The 24,114-nt window shown below is 35.8% G+C and overlaps 3 protein-coding genes across 5 annotated transcripts; 1 reads left to right on the top strand and 2 right to left on the bottom strand.

Moving 5' to 3' along the window:
- Positions 1-3,647: 3,647 nt before the first annotated feature.
- Positions 3,648-4,766, bottom strand: LOC135638613 (non-specific lipid transfer protein GPI-anchored 23-like). Of its 2 annotated transcripts, XM_065151811.1 has the most exons (3): positions 4,375-4,760; positions 4,268-4,294; positions 3,648-4,161 (listed from the first exon to the last, which is right to left on the bottom strand). In XM_065151811.1, the coding sequence occupies exons 1-3, from the start codon at positions 4,715-4,717 to the stop codon at positions 3,842-3,844; spliced, it is 690 nt and encodes a 229-aa protein (XP_065007883.1). In that variant the 5' UTR covers positions 4,718-4,760; the 3' UTR covers positions 3,648-3,841. The 2 variants fall into 2 exon arrangements, with proteins under 2 accessions (XP_065007883.1, XP_065007884.1); XM_065151812.1 differs by lacking the exon at positions 4,268-4,294 and having other exon boundaries at positions 4,375-4,766.
- Positions 4,767-13,056: 8,290 nt separating this feature from the next.
- Positions 13,057-14,529, top strand: LOC135639003 (myb-related protein 306-like). The gene is made up of 3 exons (XM_065152687.1): positions 13,057-13,562; positions 13,644-13,773; positions 13,850-14,529. Exons 1-3 carry the CDS (start codon positions 13,430-13,432, stop codon positions 14,367-14,369), a joined length of 783 nt encoding a protein of 260 aa, XP_065008759.1. The 5' UTR covers positions 13,057-13,429; the 3' UTR covers positions 14,370-14,529.
- Positions 14,530-16,045: 1,516 nt separating this feature from the next.
- Positions 16,046-23,903, bottom strand: LOC103972945 (uncharacterized). 2 transcript variants are annotated; one of them, XM_009387366.3, is made up of 8 exons: positions 23,780-23,903; positions 23,374-23,697; positions 21,867-21,948; positions 21,157-21,302; positions 19,693-19,806; positions 18,177-18,308; positions 17,611-17,724; positions 16,046-16,316 (listed from the first exon to the last, which is right to left on the bottom strand). In XM_009387366.3, exons 1-8 carry the CDS (start codon positions 23,831-23,833, stop codon positions 16,287-16,289), a joined length of 996 nt encoding a protein of 331 aa, XP_009385641.2. In that variant the 5' UTR covers positions 23,834-23,903; the 3' UTR covers positions 16,046-16,286. The 2 variants fall into 2 exon arrangements, with proteins under 2 accessions (XP_009385641.2, XP_009385640.2); XM_009387365.3 differs by having other exon boundaries at positions 21,157-21,305.
- Between the last annotated feature and the right edge of the window lie 211 nt (positions 23,904-24,114).

Below are 24,114 nucleotides of genomic sequence, written 5' to 3' on the forward strand. Positions count from 1 at the left end.
CCGCCAGATTTAGCGGTGGCACCGCCTAGCACCCGAGAGCCAGGCGGTGGCACCGCCTGGGCTGGGCAGTGGCACCGCCCAGCACCCAAGAGCCAAGCGACGGCACCGCCAGCATCGAGAACCAAAGAGAATTCAAATTTTGGAGCCCAAATTTGAATCCTCTTGAGGCCTATAAATACCCCTCAAATCTCAGCTAAGATCACAACCTTTTAAAAAGCAATAGTTTGAGTTAAGAGCCTTAGAATAGTCTTTGCAAGCCTTGTTTTTCATATTGCTTAAGTGTTCACCTCCTCCCATCTTGTTGAAAAGAATTGTAAGAGTGTGAACCACTTGTAAAGGTTGTAAGAGGGGTATTAGTCCTTCCCCTACAAGAAATTTGCTAGTGGAAGTTGGAAGCCTCTTCGAAGAAGGCTTCGCAAGTGGATGTAGGTCATTTTGACCGAACCACTTTAAAAACTGCTACGTTATCTGGTTTGCATCCTACTCTTTCCATTTACATACTGCAAACTTCTCTACTTAGTTACTATGCTTCCATACATTTCTAAGTTATCAAGCTTCTAAAATCGGTTTCCATTGATATTGCTTTTCATCGTACGAAAGATTTATCAAAACCAAAGTTTTAATCCGCTGCACTAATTCACCCCCCCCCCCCTCTTAGTGCCGCTCCGATCCTAACAGTCGGAAGTTCTATAGGAATTAATCGAGAAGTCTAGGAGCTTACTGAAGAAGCTCATCGGAAACCGCCAAGAAGATCGTCGAGAAGTCCAGGGAGTTTGCTGGGAGTCTATTGGAACATTGCCAAGAGATCATCGGAAGTTCACCGGTGACTTACGAACTTATTTAGCTTAGTAAATATTTTAAAATCCATAGTTAGCACAAAAATTGGTATTATAATTGGGCCAATCCAATTAGGGGATAGTTGGGCCCAAGTTTGGGCTGTGTTGGACCAAGAGAAAGGCTCAAACAATGACCAAACAAGTGAAACCATCATGGCATAGTCTCCGAGACTGTGTCAGGCGGTGGTACCACCAGTCTGGGTAGTGGTATTGCCCAGACCTAGTCTTCTAGGTGGTAGTACCACCCAGTGTCAGGCTATAGGCGGTGGTACCATCTATACCTTAAAATTTTAAGGGATTTAAATTTTAGTTCAATTTTTGAAGTCATTTGGGATCTATAAATACCCTAGCTATTCCTGCATGGAGAAGAAAGAAAAGTGAACAAAAACTCTATATTTCTAGAGTTGAAAACCCTTGTAAAGTATAAAGTCCCTCCTCCTAAAGTTTTGAGATCATTCTAAGGAAGAGTACGAGAGAAGCTTTGTAACAAAGGGGTATAAAGGTTCTCTCTTGAGCCTGCAAAAAGAGAATAGAGTTGCAAGAAGAAGGTTGATCTTCACCTATTAAAGGAAGATCGTTAATGGATACCGATGGCCTCGACGGAAGGAGAATCGGTGGAATGGATGTAGGTCACGGCGATCGAACCACTATAAAAACTTGGTTTGTATTTCTATTCTTGCTATTTATCACTGTAAACTACTTACTTGCTTTACTTCCATTACGGTTACAAATACAATTTTAAAGTTAACATCTCTCCGAAATGATTTTTATCGAAATTAATTTTAATCGAACGAAGATTTTTAAACTGACATAATTTTTCCGCTGCATAACGATAGTAACACGAAATAAATAATGCTTACAACTTCACCACAGTTCAACTCCATGCACTTTGCTAATCCTTTTTGTTTATTATTTAATCAACAGATCACCCTGCACAAAATTCAACACCTTATACTTCTGCCAACTGTTCCTGTCAAGGTTATTTGTCATTATTTCCTACCAATCATTTTATGACTTATTATCATGTTCCCAACTCATCCCTTGCCATCTCTCTCTTACTCTGACTCCCCCACATCATCATTCTACGTGATTGACTTGAAATAATCTAACCACCATCCTCTACTACTGAAACAATACAAACACTAAACATTTTCAACCACGAGCATTCTCAACATATGAGTCTACTAGAATGATGGTACCACATCCTTGTGAATTTGAAAAGTGGGTGGCCTTGGTTCAAGCATTTAAAATTATGAAAGATATCCAATATTTAGCTAGTTTTTATATTCTATATTGTGTATAATAATATAGGAAGCATCAACACAGTAAAAAGTGGTCTCAAGATACCCAATATATAGCTAATTTTATTTTCTATATTGCTGTTGGAATATATATAATCAACATACAAAGCATCAACGCTCTAAAAAGTGGTCTCCAGACTATGGGCATAATGAACTCTCAATGTATATGAATAGACACTAATCATAAGTGACATGAATATGAACCAGATGTGCAATGAAAATGGCTTCTGATAGGAATTGAAGACAATATACCATGAAGAATATATATCAACTGCAAATAATGAAGGAACAAACTCAAACCTACAAATGATATTTCATAAAGAGGAAGGATATGATTAAAGGAAAAATGAGAAAGATGGAAAACAAACAACTTCAAAAAACCAATCACATAATACTTTTCCTTGGTTAAGATAAATTAGTATAATAGTTCTATACTTGATTTCAGATATCCAAATATCACTTATTACCGGGCCAATAACCAACTAATTATTGAAAAATGAAGGACAATTGGCATGCATAGAGGACACACATTTATATAACCATGTCTGATTCCAATCCAATCCCAATCTTTTTATATTTTTATAAAAAGATTATATAGTGTTTTTTTTTAAAAGTATTGTATAGTATTTTTGTTTCAAAAACACTGTGCCATCAAAATAGTGTTTTTAAAACAAAATACTATATAGTAGTTTAAATAAATATATATATATATAGTGTTTTTAAAATGCAGTTAAAAATGACAGCTTTTTTAAGGGATATTTTTGGAATATTAAAAATTGAGAGTGGTGATTTAAGAATTTTAAAAAGGGGTATAATTCGGGAAATTTTCAAAAAAATATTTTTTCCCTGACCAATCGCCCAACAATAAATAGTAACCCCCTTACGGGGAGTAATACATATTAGTGCTAGATAATCAAAGATTTTGTGACTTAGCTGTTGAAGCTAAAGACTTACTATTCTTTTCCAAGCCCATTTCCGTATTACGTGCCAATTATACCATATAAAATATAAACAAAATCTCCATATAAAAAAAAAAAATATATATATATATATATATATAGTGGTTATCGTCACTTTCGGTGAGAGTCAGTCAAGCCTGTAAAGGTAGAGAATGCTGACATGTCGGAGGTTTAGATTTGATTGCAGGGTTACAGGTGGGGTGGTGGTACGTCACGGGATAGCAACGGGATCTGCGGAAGAGGCACCAAGGAATGTAGTTGGCATCGGTGTCAGGGTAAGTTTGCGGGGCCCAACCCGACGATTGGTTTAGGCGTGACGGGAGGGAGGCCAAACTTGACTGGCTTTGGTCGGAGTAGTAACAAAGATCGGACTATAGCGAGTTAAACAAACAAGGTTTAACCTCAATGAAAAGTTTCACGGTAACAACATCCTTTGCCAATAAAAACTTTACAAGTGGATCTTAAGTGATCTAGAAAGTTATCCTTGGAATCATTTCTTCAAAATACACTAACCCTACACGATTAGGGTCTCCAGTTTTTAATTATGGATCTAAAAAAAACAAAATTCCTGAATTCCTTAGAAAACAGAGGAACTAAAATTAACAGGGTTGATTATTTTACTGGAAGAATAATCCTGAATTGTTATTATAAAGAAGGAAAAAGAGGACAATTAATTCCTGATGGAAACTAAAACTAGACACCTCCTAACAAGCTCAGAATGCATTTGCCATCATACTGATCTAAATTAACAGAAATGAATCTGATAGAAAATAGCAGAAGCAAGGCCTGCAATGGCCACCACAACAGAAGCCAGCCTCGGTGCTTCGGATGACATGGGTGCTGAAGCAGGAGTCGGTGATGGAGTAACAGCCGAGTTCGGCAGCGGAGTTGCCGGTGTTGGAGATGGAGTAGCTGGCGGTGGAGATGGCGGTGTAGTTGGCGGCGGCGATAGAACTGGAGATGGCCGTGGGGATGGTGATGGCACTGGAGATGGCCGCGGGGTCGGTGATGGCACTGGAGATGGCCGCGGGGATGGCGATGGGCCTGGAGATGGCCGTGGGGGTGCTGCATTTGATCGAGAAGGATTAGGATCACATCGTTCGCTGAATCATGGACACCAACAAGACATTATAGCGAATACTCGATGAGCATCTTCGCGATCATCACTTACATGGAGGTGCAGCCGAAGGACTAGAAGCTGCAATTTCAATCCCAAACAAAACAATTGAGGTCTGCAGATGTGAAAATGGCATATCTACAAACGCATTCACAGCTCACCGTCGCAGTGGATTTTGGGCGCCTTGACGGAGCAAGCGGCGGGGAGATCGAGCGCCCGGGTCATGTTCACGGCGACACCGAGATCGTTAGCCTCCTGCAGCGTCTGGCAGATGCACTCCGGGCTCTCCGTGACGACGTCGGCGACGCCTGCGCAGCACGACCTGCTGGGACAAGGAGTGGTGCTGTCGTTGGTGACGTACGAAAAGCAATCCATCAGGGCGGACACGATGTCCGAGCAATCAGAGGGTGGCGGAGCGGGGGAGAGCGAGGCGGCGCCCGCGGGGGAGAACGACAAGGCGCATATGGCCATGAAACCAGTGGCCAATACCACTATCCTCGCCATTGCTTTACTACATGCGCATGCAGATGACAAGAATATATATATATATATATATATAGAGAGAGAGAGAGAGAGAGAGAGAGAGAGAAGGGAGAAGAAGGGATGAGGAGAATGGAGCAGCTTGGAATCAGTTCTAAGATTTCTCGCAGCTGACTTGTGATCCAATGAAACAGTTGCGAGATCTAAGGTCAGTTTGGATGTGGATACGTATTGGGTGCCCCAAATACCTAACGAGTCCGCGGTTTAATAGTGACGTTTGATGCACGTCAGGGAATGTTATCACTTTGTGTTTCCACCATTAGCTGTTGTGGTTGGTCAACCATTGATGTGTGTAGCAGTTGATGGCAATCACTCGTCTCCTCTCGATGTTTTCTTTAACATGTTGCCGTTTTTGGGTAATGCAAATGGCTAAGGTTTTGAGCTTAGTGATAAATCGATTGTGGGAAGAAATGTTTCTGTTTTGCAATGTTATAAAATCTGAAAAATTATATATAATGGTCAATCTCTTTCAGCTAAATAAATTTTGGTTTTGAATTAAAACTTTGAGTAACATTATTTTTCGTTAAATATTTATTACAAGTAACACGACCAATATTTTAAATATTGTCTTACATTAAAACCAAAAGATTATCTACTATATATATATATATAAATAAATATATATATATATATATATCTATATAATATATAATATAGGGTCTCTATTTCCTTTGAGATCTTTTTAATATTTATTCTTTATGAATTAAGGGATACAATATTATAAAATACTATTACATTAATGCTTTGAGTGTAAATGTTACACATAATTCAAATTTAATATTGTAGATAAATTATAAATGCATATCAAAATTCTCCTTTGGACGAAACTAAAATAGTCAACCATAATTATGTTTCTTTATGTCTCACTCTATTTGACAATTGAATATACTCAAATCAGGTATTTTGCTATAGTTGGATAAACAAAAGTAAATCTTAGTAAATATATCAATTATCATATTTATATTTATTAGTTATAAGAATAATTGATCAAACTTTCGATAATCCCAAAAGTTCTTATAATCTATCAACATCATCAATAAAGATTACAAATGCTACCATCATGTCATTTTTATTAATAAGCATCACTAATGATCGGTAATGAATTATAAATTTTATATAATTGATTTTTGTGTAGTTTTAATGTATGACCACTTTGGTGACTAACAAGCGTCATAATGCATAAATATCAAATTACTCATAAAATTATATAAGTAAAATAAAAATATAATATCATAATATAATTGAGGATCATAATATGACTCACAGACTCATCTACTTCAGAAGGAAATAAATGAATATCAATATTTATTGTCTTGCATTAAAAATAAAAAGATTATCTTTCTAATCAAATCAATAAAAATCAACTGAGCAGCATCCTACATTTGTCGGTTTGGGTGGAGAGAGGATCAAATCCTAAATTTATAATGATAGAAAAGATGCCTTCCATCAAAATATCAACTCAGAATTAATATTCATCCATCAAGATCAATGCTGCTAATCCTTAGTAGTGACCTCACCAAATTCGAGATGAGATTACATCGATATCATGTTGGGAGATCTCCATATTTTCGATTGGTTCTTGTAATATGCGGGAGGGGTGTAAGCTATTTGTTCATGTATAATGTGTTAGGTTGCCCAAGAGACCGCAAGTGCGTGTGCATACTTTTCAACTTGATTCGGGTACAAGAGACTCGAGTGTACATTTCCGGATGGTAAACTGTCTTACCAATGTTTTGTTTTTGTCCTTCATGGGAATCGCTTGTCATGTTTATAAACAAGCTTCTACAAGGGTCATCATGATGATGCCTTTAGGAAGATGACACAACTTTTCATCCTTCGCTGATCAAACCGAAGGTGAGGGAAAGACCGAAAGAAGTTAGACCGACACAAACTTGATAGAGGCAACAAATGAATAGTTGTTGTCACCATGCACGGGAAACTCTGATGAAGGGAAAGACCGAAAGAAGTCAGGCCGACACAAACTTGATAGAGGCAACAAATGAATAGTTGTTGTCACCATGCAAGGGAAACTCTAATGGAGACAGACCCGTGGCACTCTTGTCACCCAGAACCTGTTAACCAGGTGACAAAATTCTTGACATGAACAGACATCCTGAAACCTAAGTTGAAGGGTCCATGCTATGAATGGTTTGACATGATCAACATTCATTATTCTCGAGTGTGTCAACTTCAGGATTAAAAGCTTATCATATGACTACTTGGATGAGTAGAGTATTTCTTCAGTGTCATTCTAGTTGTGAAACTTTAGCTATGGGTGTATATGATCGATCCAATAGAACCATCAGATTTGCAAATGCATTAAGACTGCCTGTGATGCTCAGTGCATGCATAATTTACACAATGAACAACGAGGCATATTTCTGAGCAGATGCTAGCACAAGATATTTGTCATCTCATGCATTGCATTCATGCCAAGACAAAGCAATGCAATTGATCTCCCAACAACATGCAAATTGGGTCTCTTCATGTCAACCACAAATAAGGTGTCCGAGATATATATATATATATATATATATATATATATATATATATATATATATATATATATATATATAATTAGCCATACTAATTAGATGACTATATAAAAAGATAATATATCGAGCACGCACTTGTTTGTGCATTAAGTGCAACCCTATTTTTTTAGAAAGTACAATTAATTGAGGGTCCACTTTGTACGATGACTTTTTCCATCAAGTACTAATAACCCGTTGACTTAATTGTACCGCAACATCTCTAGAAAACCCGTTGTCATAATTTTTCCATCATTTTGGATCGGGAAATTAACATGATAAACCACTAAACACGGGACATGTAAAGGCTCTTCACTATATGCGATCGTTTGCATTTACATATATTTCTTCTTTAAATTCCATTCAAATTCTAAACATCTTTAAGGGTCAATACTACAAACCATTAAACCGATTGACTATGGTTTGCGTCAAAGAAAAACTCCCAATTAATGAAAACCTCGTGCATTAGATTAGATTAGATTAGATTTTGATGGTACAGATACAGCATCATCATGATGCTTGTGCTCCGAGGAACCTTTTAGAATTATTGGATTAATTAGTTAACACTCCACATCGATCGTATGTCCCAATTAGAAGGCAGCAGCATAATCTTCCGATGTATCCATCTACTCCTCTCTTTCTTCCTTGGCATTTCAAATGGGGAGAGTGGAGAGATGACATGGTGTGCCCTTAATCGCTTTTCCTTTGAGTTCATATAGTTCCTCAATAATAACACTCATATACTTCATAAATTAGTCTGTTGTCGTCGACTTATGAACTTGAAAGCGTACATCATGAAGAAGAATCATTTTAATGAAGCCCACTACTACTAACTAATCAACTTTTTAGACGTCAACGTGGTGAGAGTTGACGCCACAAGCTTATATTGTTTGCCAAGTGGAAAGCTACGTGGACTAACATGTGGAGGAATGGAGAAGTGATCCAAATTTTCCTCTTCTTAATTTGTTGATGTTTTTGTTTTTGTTATTTTAATCGAAGACAAAGAAAATAAATATAAATAAAAAACTCAAGCAATGCAAATGACTAGATTTAGTTTGCAGAAATTAGGTGACGGATGCAGCTCCAAGGATTAGATAGATGCACCACGCAACAAATATAAATGCTTAGCTTATTAGGGGATCAAGAAATTGTATCAAGGAAATCAAGAGTAAATCACAACCCTTCCTATGCTTAGGCTATGAGTAAGAAATCCAAGAACTAATTTTGATATTCTATTTTGGGAATACACTTGTGTCACAAAACAAATATGCATCTTGCAACATAACAAAAAATAAGATATATTTGGATTATTATTATTATTATTATTATTATTATTATTATTATTATTTTAGTCATGACGTCAAAACAAAATAATAAATTCTTTTTTTGTGAATTATTATGATAGACTAAGAATAAAAATTCTGATTAATGCCTCGTGTATTATCTTATCTTCTCTAAGAATTATTGAAGGTTACCATCCCTGGGCTAAACACTGCAAATTTATACTCTTTTTTTTTTTTCTAGGATATTTAATGTTCTTTCAACCACCATGGTGGATAGGTGTTATTTGTCGTGAAATGACAGACAGACAATATGCTTTGAAAATAATTATAAGATAAAAGATTGAGAGTTTCTTATGGAATAAAATAAGGTTGATGCGATGTGAAGTTAGTAGTCATCGGATCGGATGGCACTCCCTTTTCAGGCCAATAAATGCTTGTCTGATTTAAAGATCAGAATTAATTCAAACTGAGTCCAAGATTTGAAACAAGTTTGTTTATCTTCACCATCAGTTGCTGCTGGCATCTGCTTGATTTGTATTGAATTGAAGTAGTAACACACATTCATGTTGTCGACATCTACTTTTGTCTCTAAACAAAACTTTGCTGCCCACCGAAAAACCTCCCTTATTTTTAGGTGGATGAAATTAGAATTTGCTACTGCTGCTATTTTTCATTATTTAATTTATTGAGTCAATAACTAGTTAACTCTATTTTCTTCTTTAAGAAAAATCCCACTCCCTCAGGTATCTTATTTTTTTAGTTGTACTTTACACACAAAAAAATTTATTTTCAAAATATAATATTTATCATATATGACACCTTAAGAGGTTGTAATTATATTCATTATATCTTCTTGTGCAATAATTTACTTATTCCTCTTTGTATAACACCATTAAAAAAGATTTAATTTACAGTGTGGTAATAAAAGAAAGAAAACATGATATGATGATAGTAATGTACAAATGAAAGTCGCACTCTTTCGTGACCATATAAGCGATCGAATAAAACAATTTAAAGCAATTAACTAACTGGCAATATAAGGGCCAATAAATATTTTTCAGTCAAAAGTGGAGCTCCGCTACCAAATATGATTCATTATTGGTGTTTGATTTTTCATAAATGATGTTCGTTTTTTTTTTTTTGCATAATTTTATTTGATAGAATATTTTTTATTTTGATTTAAAAACATTTTTTCATGTCAATTCGTATCAGGTAAAGCATAATGTCTCTTTATAACCAACCATGTAAGAAAAATGCTCTCCGGTGCATGCTTTGGGCTAAAGGGTTGGATTACCAAAGATATCTTATGAAAATATAAAACTTTAAAATATTTAATTATTTATAGATGAATATTAATGATGGTTGGATTAATGATCGTTTTTGCTTTTCCTCATTTTCAACTCACTCGATTGAATTAACATCTTCAATCAACTCAAATGTTGGACAGATTCAGAAAAAAAATAAAAAAATAAAAGAATAAATAATATTAATATATCAATTTATAATAATAAATATATAAAAGTAACAATAAACATCCTTCTTCCTCCTTTTTTTTTTCTCAATATCTTTTTCTTCTTCTTCTTCTTCTTCTTCTTATTATTATTATCAATTTATTTATTTTTATAAAAATAATAATTATTATTATCATCATCATCATCATCATCATCATAGCAACATTGATGATAATGAGATAAAAATAGAGTTATGGAAAAAAAAAAAATACTAATCGATAATATAAGAATCATAAATAGTATTATTTTTTAAATAATAATAGTAAAACAAGAATGAAGAATAGTAAATTTCATACAACATTAGACATTTTTAAGGAAATCGTCCATACAAAAATTGATAGAGGTAAATCCACATTTGCAAGGACATATACGATGCTTGGAAAGATCCCTTTGGAATTGGATGGCAACCATAGTCCAAGTAATCGTCAAAAATGACGTACGTCTTGTCACAAAATGTCATGAATTGAATTCTGAATCTGACAATACCTGAGTGGGTGGTCAAATTTGACTCTTCGTTCATTAAAGTTTTGACATCAATTTTAATGGAGCCACCATTGGATTGGATGGGGTTCAAGTTGATGTTTGACTCTAAGGGGAACATCATTCATTGTCTTGTAGTCACCACAGTTAGCGATGATATGACACACTGAATTATCTGTTCTTGAGAGGAGGAAAAAATAAAATAAAATAAAAATCATCAGTTAACACCATCAATATCATCTCAAATCTGAATGTAAAATATCGATTTAAAAATATAAATCAATTGACATTAAATGTAAAACTATATCGTCTGTCTCACGAACATAAATTTCATGCATTCTCATAAAATTACATAAATAAATAAATAATAATAATAATAATAATTCTAAATATATATATATATATATATTAAAAGTTAAAATTTAAATTAAAATGTTCATAATTTAATTAAGAATACTTTTTATATATATGAAACTCATGTATTTTGTCCTAGCTACTTGGAAAGCTATATGGCTTGCCATTGTTTGTAATCATACAATTTAAGTTTTAATTCTCTGTGATGGTGGAATTAATCGACACGAACTTCAAAATAGAATCTTGAGGTTAAGTATACTCTAAAAGATCTCCTCAGTATTATGTTTTCCCAAATTGCACAAAAGGATTGTAAGTGTGATTATACCATATAGGTCTTAAGCTTCATGAAAACTCTCTTAGTTAATTGCACCTGTTGGAAGATATATTTAGTTAGTTCTTGTTTCAATCTTTGTTAGTCCAAGTTGACATTGCTAATGCCTTTTGACTTGAACTTGAGTAATTTATTCACCCCCAACTGATAAGTTGATCGAGTCTGATGCCCGAGAAAATTGACAACTTGATTCTGACATGGACGGCATTCAGTGATCAGGTCCTACCCAGCTTGAATTTTCATACCTCTCTCTCTCTCTCTCTCTCTCTCTCTCAATTAATGCATCCTCATCATAAAACTCAATCGGACTTGTTGAAGTTTACTTTGTTATCATATATGGTGCTTGGAAATTAGTATAATCTAGACACTAAAGTTATTAAGTTCCAAAGAAAGACACTTATTATGAACCAAAACAAACACGACTATTTTGAAGATGAGGATATCTTTCAATTGGTTAAACTTCTTGTATCAAATGTCTCTATTTTTATGAAGAAGAAACACAAAATACTCTTAACAAGAAATAAGTTGAAGACCTATATAAGAGTTCAAATTCTCTAAAAAAGAATTATTCTAATTAGTAGGTTATTAATTTGGGAGAGATCTTGTTGAGATTTTAATTACTAGAGTTTGAGTAAAATATCCGTGAGATTGGATACCATGAAGCTTACTCATTTAAAGTATGGTCTAACTCCAATATACATCATTCAAATATTTTTAATTCTTAACAACATAAGATTATTCATGATAGTATCTCAAAATCTATCTCACATATAATATATTTTTCTCTTTATATGTAACTAAAAATTAAACGACAATGAAGATGTCAGCTATCTTAGTTTATAGATGTATTAATAATTCATCATAACGTCCAAGGTTTAAATTTCATCTTCGTCATTTACTTTTTTTGTAAAAAATTTAAAAATAGAAAAAAAAATTGCAAACTATCTCCATCCAAATATATATGGAATATATATGGAATGGGAAACTAATACCACCCAAAACATAAGTCACTTGATCCTATTAAATTCTTGATAATATATCTCCATCTCTATCTCAAAGATGAATATTTTTCCATCAATTTTCTTTTCATTTTCCTAGGCAAGAAATTATGCTTAAAATTTGCATTCCTGACAACAATAATTCACAGTTCTAGGGTTTAATAAGGAGTGATTTTGCATGTCCTAAAAGAAAATCTAGACCTTTTGTTTTAGAAATTTAATTTTCCATATAATTATACATTTTTAAAAGGGTTAAATAACTAATTAATTCATTACCTATCTGAGTTTATCTTTTATACATTTTCTTTTGTAAAGTCCTTATCATCTAAAACTTCATTATTATATGTAAAATAAATAAATAACATTTTATCTCTTTTCTTTTGTAAAGTCCTTATCAAACAATCTAATTAACATCATCTGAAATTTATCTGATTGACATCTTTTAAACTTTATCTAATGAAATTTCAAATCCTATCCTACAAATGGATTTGATAAATCACTATAGCACCAATATTTTATCGGGAGACTGGCTCAAGTTGCAAGGCCACAAGTGTAACACAGAGTAGCTGTACGCAGCAAGAAGAAGAAGAAGAAGAAGGTTGATACTCTGACAACGCTGTCACGTTATCTAGCGGAAAAAGAGGAGGCACGTACCCCTTCCCCTCGGACTTCGCCACCTCTCCTCCAGGTGCAACGTACCTGTCCCCGACTGTTGAAGACAGCGAGGTTACCGGAGCCGCTATCAACCACGAAGCTCGTGCTGTTGACCAGTTCATGACGTACCTGTCCACGAAGCTCGCGCGAGGTTACTCGGTCATGGCAGATAAGCTGCACTCTTCTTCTTCGTCTTCATCTCACCTCACCGATCTGTTGGAGTCAACTGTCACAGACATCCCTAGCTAAACACATGATAGTTGTAGTAAATGGTGTGTATGAGAGTGAGAGAGAGTGAGAGAGAGAGAGAGAGAGGATAGGAAGCTTCCCTCCGGCAATCTGACTTTGTAGAGCGCCTCAGAGTAAATGCACTTGGACTCTCCGTGCAGCCAAGTTGGGTCAGCGGGTCACGACGGCAGCTATCTTGTGCATAAATATGTGTCCAATGGTTGGAGAAGAAACACCATGTGACCCTTGTCTTTGCCTCCCAATTCTGGAAGACGAGGAGCCAAGGAGGAGAAGGCATAGAAAGAGATGAGTACACCAACATGCAGCGAAGAGGTTGGCGTGAAGAAAGGCCCTTGGACACCGGAGGAGGACATAAGCCTGGTCTCCTACATCCAAGAGCATGGTCCTGGAAACTGGAGGGCTGTTCCTGCCAATACTGGTGATCTAGGATGCTTATGGTGTTCATCCAGTATTAGTTTGGTTCAACTACTGACATGTCCTTGTGTTCTCTGTCTTCCAGGGTTAATGCGATGTAGCAAGAGCTGCAGGCTCCGCTGGACAAACTACCTTAGGCCAGGGATCAAGCGCGGCAACTTCACCGATCAGGAAAACAGAATCATAATCCACCTCCAAGCTCTTCTAGGCAATAGGTCGAACACTATGCTTACAGTCTCTTATACTGACCTGATTTGAAGTTTAGCTGCTTTGTTGTGTTGCTCCATGCAGATGGGCAGCCATTGCCTCTTATCTCCCTCAAAGAACAGACAACGATATCAAGAATCACTGGAACACCCACCTGAAGAAGAAGCTCAGGAAGGTCGAGGCCGACGGGAACGGCCCGAAGCCATCCATCTCCCGGGGGAAGTGGGAGAGGAGTCTGCAGACTGACATCCACAAGGCAAGGCGAGCTCTGTGCGAGGCCCTGTTGATCGAGAAGCCAGCGGATTGCGCGTCGGATGACTCGAGCAGGACGGCGTACGCGTCGAGCGCCGAGAACATCTCCCGGCTTCTCGAAGGCCGGACCGGGAATCCAGCCGGGGCTACCGGCGCAGCCGACGGGGCGTCGACGACGACACAGGCCGATTCGGCCTCATCGAGCCAAGGAACGGCCAGCACATCGAACTCCGTCGTGTCACGGCAGCCATCATCTTATCAAACGCCATTTTCGCTGTTGGAGTCGTGGTTGTTTGATGAGACTGTTGCGCAAGGGTCAGAGAACCATGGCAACGGACGATGCTGGTGGTGATCGGTTGTAGGTGCTCATGCAGCCCAAAAACTGTATATGAGGTAGCTCGATTGTAAAGTATACTGTCTCCAATGGTATGGGAGAAGAAGGTATTGTATTCTATGGCAGAAGACTGTTACCTGTGATCAATCATCTTAAATGGAGAGATCATCTTGGTTCTTGAGGCTGTGCAGTGGAAGAATGAGGGAGTAATGAATCCAAAACAGTTTAGTTTCTCCATGATCTGCAATCACCAGTTTACCCAGAGACAAAAGTCAAAATGAAGCCATTGTCGTACGTATTGATCCATGAAGTCATCAGCTCAGAAGATGAAACATTTTTCAAACCAGTTGAGGTTTCGATTAAGACTCTTCGACAACTCCAAGTGGAGTAAGTAAACCAGTTTGGTTTACTGTTGTAATGCCTTCGTTATGTTCCGAAGTTCACAACATTCACATAGTGATGATACTGCCATACTGGAGATAGAAAACGAAGCGAAACAAATAAATGTTCTGCAGACAGTGCTTTTACTGCCACACATTATTCCCGATACTTGACCAGATGGTGGAGAGGTATATCCGTGCTTGCAGAAATGTGCTGTACAAAGAAAAGGACTGAAAATACTCTCATGCACTCCATGCACCCATAACCAAAAAGTGCAATTAAATGCAGCCCTTCTTGATCCAGCTGTGATCGAACTTTCAACATCTCAGAAGAAAAGAAGTTTCTTTGCTCTGATCTGAGCTCTAAGAAAGGCAACTTTCTCTCGAGAGATGAATGGATAAGACTGGTCTGAGCTCTAACTCTGAGCTCATGGCAGAAGGGATAGGAAGTGCATCTCAATCCTTTTAGCAAATATAACAAAGTGCCCAGCTAAAGCAGTCATACAACAGGGTTCTGTGTGTACGCTAGTGTGGGAACAAAGAAAATGCTAAGCTCCACGATATATTAGATTGAGAACATCCACTGAAACCACTTTCACATGGAAATTTATTAGTTTCTTTAGGGGTCCAAGTACTCCTGTTCAAAATGAAGAAAGCTAATCAATGGCCCCATTGAATTGAATGTTTCAGTAGAGGCTGCAGTGATAAGGAAGTATTAATGACAACAGTACCAACTGGTCCAGCTCAAGCAGTATAATTTGGATTACACTTCCTCCGCATGCAGCTTTTGAATGGTTCCCTTGGCAATTCATTACAAAAAAAAAAATTCATGGTTCAAATTACAACTGACTCTAACTAATGATATCCTTCTTCCACGGTTTTTAAGCAGACTTGGGCCTTGCAGTTGTTCAAAGAAGAGATAACATACATTTGAACAGCATAAAACAAGAGCTAAGAGTGTAATCCTAGAGTTTAATCCAACATCAAACATGAGAGAAGACTTTAATCAATTTATGGGGCTAGATAGTTCTACCACCATTAACTTGGGTTTGAACATTGTGGATTATGATTTAGGTTCACTTTGGAGATCGGCTTTTAGGGCTAGATAAGCAGGGCCTAGCTTTAGAACATACCATTATCTACAAAAGTTGCCTTCTATTTATATGTCAAACAGCATAGAGCCAAAAAAAAAAATGCCAGCTTATGTCCCACAGAATAAATAAATCAGACAGATTCACAAAGAAACATTTCTTAACACAGCAGATAAATATATAGGCAATTTGTAGATACTAGTGTAGAATTATGTCATCAAAATGGTTGTAAAAGAAATATTTCATTATTTAATGAGACATTTTAAAGATAAATAGCTACAGGAAACTACCAATGGTGTGTTATCTTCCACTAATACAATGAGCGAGCTATTTGGGGTAAAAACCAAACTTCCTACTGTATCATCATCTTCCCATAGGAACCACATTATGAATCTGATATCAGATCTAATTAACAGAACTTGTGGACAAGTGAAGTCTCCAACTTATGTTGATTATGAGGATGATCATTGTTCAGCTTCAACGTTACTCACCAGCTGTCGACACAAACAGAATAGGGGTCAGGATTAAAGAAAATCATATTCTCATGAGGGACCCAAAAACTAAATGGCACTGTATTATAAAAGGTCGCACACACGATTCAAGCAATTAAATATTGCCAGCCTTCTGTAGCAATACCACTATCATGAATCAAAACAAAAGTAAATGCCCCTTAAAATGAAGAGAAAAAGTTCCAACATGAACGAAAAGCTGAACCCATTTAAATAAATATTAACAATGAACAACAACTTTGCAGGGAACATGGTGAAACTTGTCAAATATATCTCTTATATATATATATATATATATATATATATATATATATAGTGAACCAAGCTGTGGAAAATTGTATATTGTTACAGCCCAATATCTCGTCTGGAAGAGCTAGGCAACTATTATTACCCATATTGTTAACCATGCACACTCAATAGGGATGCTTCCTAAGCAGATATAACATACTACTTTTATATCCCCAGTTTTTCATCCACTCACCATTATCATTCCATCATCAGTCCATACTAAAAACTTGTAACAGCACCCACAGCCACACATGAACTTGATCCAAATTGTTTTGCTTTCATTTGTGATGAGTCCATGATCTCAGTTGAAAAGCTAGCTATAAATAAATTTTCTTAGATACATGATCTTATAAATATAGAATATTTTTCTCATATATAACAATTGTGGGACAATTGCAAGGAGAATGTAAAAGAATGCTTAAACAGATTTTACTAAAAACTATAATAAATATTTAAATACTGTTAATTTAATCAAAAATTATTTTGTAGCTGATGGCAAAAGACATATGTAGCTGACCCCAAATAGTTGCACATTATAACTTCTTGTTATACAACAATTGTGGGATGAGGGCCACATGGGGACATAACACTGATCCTTTGTCAGTTTGGGTCTGTTAACCAGAGGAAATCTGAGTTTCGACAGAACCACTAGGGCCAAAGTCCAGGGCATAGGTGATGATGTACGGAACCTGAAGTTCAGTCGAAAACACCATTCTGTTCAAGCTCAATTCTTTAGGCAGGCCATGAATTGTAAACATCGACATGTGGAAACTCAAGTTTGTTTACTGAAGGATGAGAAAAAATGTATATTTAACAAATTCTGATTTTACTTTCAATGAACACAATCAAAACACACTATCTTTGACAATCACCTTGATGCAATTTTCCCATTGTTTCCAGAATGAGATGCCAAAAGAAACAATAATACATAGGAAAGAAAAACTTTGAAAGCAAAATTGTTTATTTTCAACAAATAAGTCAGCAATAGTACCAGAGAGCCAATCAATTCATAAGCTTCCATTACTTTAGGATCGTCTTCGTCTTCATACCCAACTTGCAGTATTCGTGGCCCATTAACAGACCACAGTGCTCTTCTTCCGGCTTCCTGGAGAAATAATAACAAATCTGGATATAAATTTTAAAATATATTTTATTGATATATGTCCACACAAAGTTACTTAAAAGCTTTCTTCAATTCCAGTCTGTTGTATTTCTTTATTACACTAATTTTGTCCATCAATACAATGTATTGTTACTGCATTATTAGTATGCAGTTTGGTTCTATGGATTCTGATATTTTAAGGATGCCACCAAGGCACTTTTTGCCGCATATCAATTTGTAATCTAAGCATACCAGACTATGTTCTACTTAATAGAATAACTAAATTGAACTAATAGAAGTATGGAAGCGTAGTTACAAGTTGTGTTAGGTTTTGAAAATTGTAGCATTCTGCGACATACACCTCTTAAAATAGGTGACAATATCAAAATCAAACGTGTAATATTTCACGACAAAAGTTTGGAACACAAATCATTAGTCATTGGTAGAGGTCTTACTTGCAAAGAGATCAAGTAGAGAGCTTCCAATGACTGTTTACGAATTTCAGGATCATCAACTGGTTCTCGTTCATGAGAAAGTGCATTTCCAAGCTCGAGAGGCATTTTTGATATATCTTGCTCACTGTAAACCTGTACTTGATCAATCAATAACAACAGGTACAAAACAGCAACATATTTAGTACTGTGAGGTCCATGAGACAAGTCTGTTAAATTTACAAAACAGAGCTATTCGAAGTTAGTTAAAGAGAATTGAATTTAAATACATGAAATTTTGAAGAAACTTCTCAATTAGAAGCAGAAAAGAGTTGTTCACAAGAAAGTTTAAAGTCACTTACTAAAAGAAAACTAAAACACTTAGTAAACAATCAATATTCTGTAGCACCTAAAAGCAAACATTAAACTAGAAAACCGATAACCCTGAATGGAAGGCATTGGAACAAGATGAGCATGCTGCAGTGTCTACTGCGATAAACTCATTATTTTTTTATGGCAGATATGACAGGACCATTTAAACATCAACCAGAAAAGTTAAAATTTCATTAACAAATAAGGAATTTTCTATTCAGTGCATAAATCTCATATGCATCTAAACACGGTTTGAAAAATTGACTGATTTAGTGTGAACCTCATCGAGCTGGATGGAGTTAGCCCACATGTTTAGCTGGATGTGACAGGTTCAGGTAGATTTAGGAGATCCAGGACAAGCACCAATCCAAGTGATTGCGATAATCCTGTTCATTCCAATTCCATCTCCCTGTTCCAGGCTCTTTTCAGTGTATGCCGAGAAATTCTCAATAGATTCTGCTGGGTACAAAGTGATATCAACTGATTGAGCAGATTCCAACTGGTGTTGAGACCCATCCGAGTTGATTTTGACCCCACTAATGGTCCAATTCAGCTGATTCAAGCCAATCACATCCAAGTCGGATCTAAAAGTCCAATGTTAATCTAAAACTAAAGACCAACATCGCAAACCTTAATTAAACAAGGTGCGCATGATTAGTCCAAACAAAGTACTGATATTCATTTCCAATCATATGCAATGCCAGATTCAAAGCTTTTGTTTTAAATTCAAAAGGTTAATCATTATTGGCTAGAAGAGCGACTATTTTAGGTTTTCATCTTGCTAGTCAAACTAACATGTCTTACACAATCTGCATCTACACATATCATACAACTTATATCACAAGAAAAAAGCTAAGGAGATCTACTGGCATCATGCTCGAAGAGTTTTAACTGAGGATAACATCTGGTAGTTTATGATGTGACAAAATTAATTAGCTCTTACAATAACAAAGGTAATTTCCCTCTAGTGTACCTCAACATTTGGAGAATATCACCAAGTCAACTTCTTTTAGCCTGCTAAAGCTAAAGCAGCAACTCTACTGAGCAAAAATTCAGCATAAAGATGCTTGGAACTTTGGAAGACCATAACATGAAAAGAAAGTTTAAAAGAAGGTTCAGCTTCCACATGAGAACCATATATCATCAACAATCTAGGTTTAACATCTACCTTATTGCCAGCTACAGGCAGAAGTAGAGCAGGCCAAAGGAACTCTGCTACTGAAAGCAAATTTTGTAATTGGTTGTCAGCTTCAAAGCAACAATTGCGAATGGTTCCTGAAACCTGCACATTTTTTACATATTTTTTATTCTTCCACATACAAATATCCAAATGAAAAAGGCAAAGACTTATTAAAACTAAACAGATATGACTCGTTAACCAACTATCCGAAAAGAAAAGAATAGATCAAGTAAGACAGTAACCAAAAATATATATGAAACCTCACAAATATATGCCTATCACCATCTTAAGTCAGATTATTCAAAATGATAGAAATTATCCTTCTTTTCTTTTTAAATTTTCTATAAGAATTTGATTCAAAGTGTGAACACCCTCATCACATGATTCAACAAAAATCTCTAGAAACAAATGCAAAGTCAGATTGGTACATGTATCAATTAATCGAATCTTATTTTGATGGATTAGTAAAAGTAAACAACCGGGATCAGTCTTGATACAACTGACTGCATTATTCTTATCAAAATGTACTCCAAAGACCAAAACATTCAGAAAATTTCAGCCAAAGAAGGAAAAAACAAATGTTCTATAATACTTTTCCTTTCTTAACTCTCATCATAAAAGAAAAGATTTCTTCATAAACTAAGCTTTACAATAAAACAGGTTAGTCCCACTCAAAGACTGTTATCCCTATCACCACATACAGGCACAGGATGAAATGAATCATTACAAATTGGCACAAGAGTAATTTTGACGGAAGTTCCACAACATGAATAAGTTAAATTTTGGCATGCGCCAACTGGCACAAGAATGTTCCAACCAACAATGAAACTATATCATACCATCACATACCCCCTGCGCAACATGACAGCTACACTTATACTCACCTAAATTACAACGAAGAATACTCACAAAACCTCAAACATCAGATTCTTGAATACTATTTAGAAACACCATAGATAAATTTCTAGCATAATTCTGTTAATTGGGTAATGCAGAGAAAATCTAGGAACATATACGTGTTGTTCTGTTATTTGTTATCTTGCAAATGCATGAGCATTTTTTATTTTTATTTTTTGCATGTCTTATGATTCCCAGGAATAATTGGCACCACCAGATTAAAGGTACAATATTGTCAATTCATAGTGCTATAAATTAATAGCACTGTTAAGATACAAATTTATAGTTACTGAACTTTCTGAACAAGAACAGAGGTATAAACAATATAAACAAGTATCATAAATGAGGATGTAGTTAAGAGAATCAGGTTCAGCAGCATCTGCAAGATACAGGAAGCAGCAGCTATTTTCCAAGATTTTGTTGCATACTTTTGGATCATAGACTTAGTGCTAATTTTTTCAAAAAATAACACTAATACCAAATGAAGATGAAAAGACAAACTACACAAAGGAGATTTAATTTAATTTTTAAGAATAATACAATCCTCATACATACTCCTTTTTTTCTCAGTGGATTCGTAGAATCCAACTGACAGATGGCCTGCTTAAGAAGACCTCGCTTGGGTTCCAAAAGAATTTTTCTTCCAGACTCCACCTTTGATATATTTACAAGTACTGAAGCAACATGTTCAAAGGTATCTTCTGCTGCAGAAAGTACAAAGAGGTGTCCACTGTAACTTTGATTTGCGCCAAGAATGGCACACATAACATGAAAGCAACCAATACACATTATTATGGCCAAGCAGCCAAGATAACTTACTAAAGTTGTCCATAATGCAATACATAAAAGGTGAAAGAAAAACTTTAAAATCATGACTTAAGATGAGAAATTTTCAGGACAAAAGTTGATTTGAACTTCATAAGTCAGCATTAAAACCTCCATACAAACAGGACAATAGATTCTTCTATATCTTCAAGAAAAATTAAGACAATTTTCCAGTTTCTCACTCCAAATTCACTAGGAAAATGAGATTTGTGCACAACACAATTTAATCAGTAGAGTCTTAATTTATCAGAAATAGAACAGCACAAAAAGATGAAGTGTTAATTAAAGACTCAAAAAATTTACAGAGAACTGAGGTGCTGCATATTCTATCCATCAGACGAAAAACCCGACCGATGATCAAGATCACCAGCAAGATTGAAAATGAAAGGAAGTAAAGAAATGTTTGCTGCATCAAATATGACATTAGAGAAAGAAATTACCTTTTGATTCACCAGAAGATGACCTACAGAATGATCTGACAAGCTTTGAGATATACAAACCCTCCATCTTATCATCTCCAATCTGAAAAGTTTAGTATGTATAAAGTGCCATATATATCCAAACTACTATAGTAAATAATGCAACAAGGAAAAAATTTCATGGCAATAACATCTCCCCTTGATATTATAATAAACATTAGGATAAAGTCATGCATATATGGTGGACTATAGTATGAGAATTCTTTATCAAAATAATAATAAGATTATTCAAGTGATAAGAAAAAATAAATTCAGATGAGAAGTGTCAAATTGTACAAAATCACAATCAGAAAACAAATAGATGGAGCCATTTGGCACCAGTTTGTTCTATTCACCAGAATAGATTTCTTCATAATCAAAGAATTTAGCTTATATGCCTTGCACTTGATATCCCCATCCCACTTATTATTTTAATTTGTCTCCTTTTCTCCCTTGCCTCTTTGTGTACCAATAAGGAACAAATACCCCAATAATTAACCCCTACACATCTCTCTTATTTTACATGTCAAAACAATGTTTTTATTGTTCAACAACCCACGTGACCACCTAAGCTCTCCATCTCAACAACATCTGACGACATTCTTGATGTACCAATCGCCATTATGACTTTGTTATTTGTATTATAATTTATGTAAAAGAAAACACTCTCCAAGGCAGAGTTACTGGAAGAAAGGTACACAATAGCTACTTGTTATGGTAAGATTTTACCATCTTATAGGATATGAAATTAGAAGGAATTAGAAGACATAAAAATCAAGATATTAAGCAAGCTTTTCCAAAAAATATCTTTAAAATAGCAATTTCCCCACGTAAGTAGCAGAAGGCTACATGGAAATTATATCCCTAGGATACTTGTTTAACATGTGACTAACAGTGTCTCCAATCCAATCTTATTCACTAATTTAAGCCAACTTTTGGATAATAAAGAGAGAATATTAGAAGAAGATAATTAACATTTCACATTATACATAACATTGATTCATTCAATGTCTATTTATGATTATTAATTGGACACACCTCATCAATTGAAAATATTTCCCATACCATTATTCTTCTTTTTTTCTTGACATTACATATATATAATAATAAAAAGAAACGAAAGTATTGAAATCAGATAATATTCTTTATATTATACATAAATACAACATAAAGTATGTTAAAAACTGATGAACTCCCCCAGATTTATCACAGGAATTGATTTCTGTAGACATCTTAGTTTTCATGGTCAAGAAGCAAGCAACATTTGCGTATCCACTTAACAATAGCCTTTTCATTACACTCCAACAGTCAAACTCACCAATCGTTGCACAAAAGCATACCGAGAGCTCCATCCACTATTGAGAGCCACGAGGTGCTACTTATCTCTAATACAAAACCAAACCAATCACCGCCAACCCAAGCCATATTGCTTAAAAAAGATGGATATTCTTGTTCCAAATAAACAAGGATGACTTGGTTCGAGATGGACCTGAAGGAGGGCACTAGCGCCGGAATCGACCTGCGTGAGATTGGCAAGGAGCATAACAAGGAGGCGTGAGAGATTGGGATCGCCGTGCTTGTAAAGAACGTCCAAGGCTGTCGGAACCGTCCCGAGGGCGATGAGCTTCTCGGCGATAGCAGGATCCTGGGAGAGGTTAATGAGGGCTTCGGCAGCCGGTGCCGCGAGCTCGGGAGCGTCGCGGATAAGGCGAGCGATCGGAGGCAGGGCGATGTCGGCGCGGGCGGCGAGGGGGCCGAGGCCATCATCAGAGCCAGTAAGCCCTCGGACGATGTCGACCGCCGCCTTCTTCACCTGGAGAACCAATCCGTTATTAGATACCGAGAGAGAGAGAGAGAGAGAGAGAGAGAGAGAGAGAGAGAGAGAGAGAGATTACTTGGAGGGAAGGGGCGGACAGAAACCCTAGGAGTTCGTCGACCTCTGTCGCCATAGAGAGAGAGAGAGAGAGAGAAAGAGAGACAGGGCGTATGCAATATTTGTGCCGTGGTAGGCTCAATAACTTGTATAGTAATCGTAATATTTGTAATTTGCTAAATTTTTTATTAATTTTTAATTATTATAATATTATTATTTAACTCATTTATAGTATTTTTAAATAATATTTACAGGTTTTATTGAGATGCCGAAAATACTATAAACATAAAAAATATAAATAATATCATATTGTGTCTTTTATTTATTATTACTTGAAGACCACTAAGATATCATGTT

The sequence above is a fragment of the Musa acuminata genome, chromosome BXJ3-5 (genome assembly GCF_036884655.1).
Source record: "Musa acuminata AAA Group cultivar baxijiao chromosome BXJ3-5, Cavendish_Baxijiao_AAA, whole genome shotgun sequence".
Classification (NCBI taxonomy): Eukaryota; Viridiplantae; Streptophyta; class Magnoliopsida; order Zingiberales; family Musaceae; genus Musa; species Musa acuminata.

What these genes read in the sequence shown, in the direction of transcription:
- LOC135638613 (XM_065151811.1), bottom strand. Translation starts at nt 4,717, where the DNA reads ATGGCGAGGATAGTGGTATTGGCCACTGGTTTCATGGCCATATGCGCC. An exon ending in GCCCAAAATCCACTGCGACG is followed by an intron (nt 4,295 to 4,374) that starts GTGAGCTGTGAA and finishes TTGAAATTGCAG; the next exon opens with CTTCTAGTCCTTCGGCTGCA. An exon ending in TCCTTCGGCTGCACCTCCAT is followed by an intron (nt 4,162 to 4,267) that starts GTAAGTGATGAT and finishes GATCAAATGCAG; the next exon opens with CACCCCCACGGCCATCTCCA.
- LOC135639003 (XM_065152687.1), top strand. Translation starts at nt 13,430, where the DNA reads ATGAGTACACCAACATGCAGCGAAGAGGTTGGCGTGAAGAAAGGCCCT. An exon ending in GGCTGTTCCTGCCAATACTG is followed by an intron (nt 13,563 to 13,643) that starts GTGATCTAGGAT and finishes TCTGTCTTCCAG; the next exon opens with GGTTAATGCGATGTAGCAAG. An exon ending in CAAGCTCTTCTAGGCAATAG is followed by an intron (nt 13,774 to 13,849) that starts GTCGAACACTAT and finishes TGCTCCATGCAG; the next exon opens with ATGGGCAGCCATTGCCTCTT.
- LOC103972945 (XM_009387365.3), bottom strand. Translation starts at nt 23,833, where the DNA reads ATGGCGACAGAGGTCGACGAACTCCTAGGGTTTCTGTCCGCCCCTTCC. An exon ending in TCTACTTGATCTCTTTGCAA is followed by an intron (nt 17,725 to 18,176) that starts GTAAGACCTCTA and finishes TTATTTCTCCAG; the next exon opens with GAAGCCGGAAGAAGAGCACT. An exon ending in ATGAATTGATTGGCTCTCTG is followed by an intron (nt 16,317 to 17,610) that starts GTACTATTGCTG and finishes TTGTGTCGACAG; the next exon opens with CTGGTGAGTAACGTTGAAGC.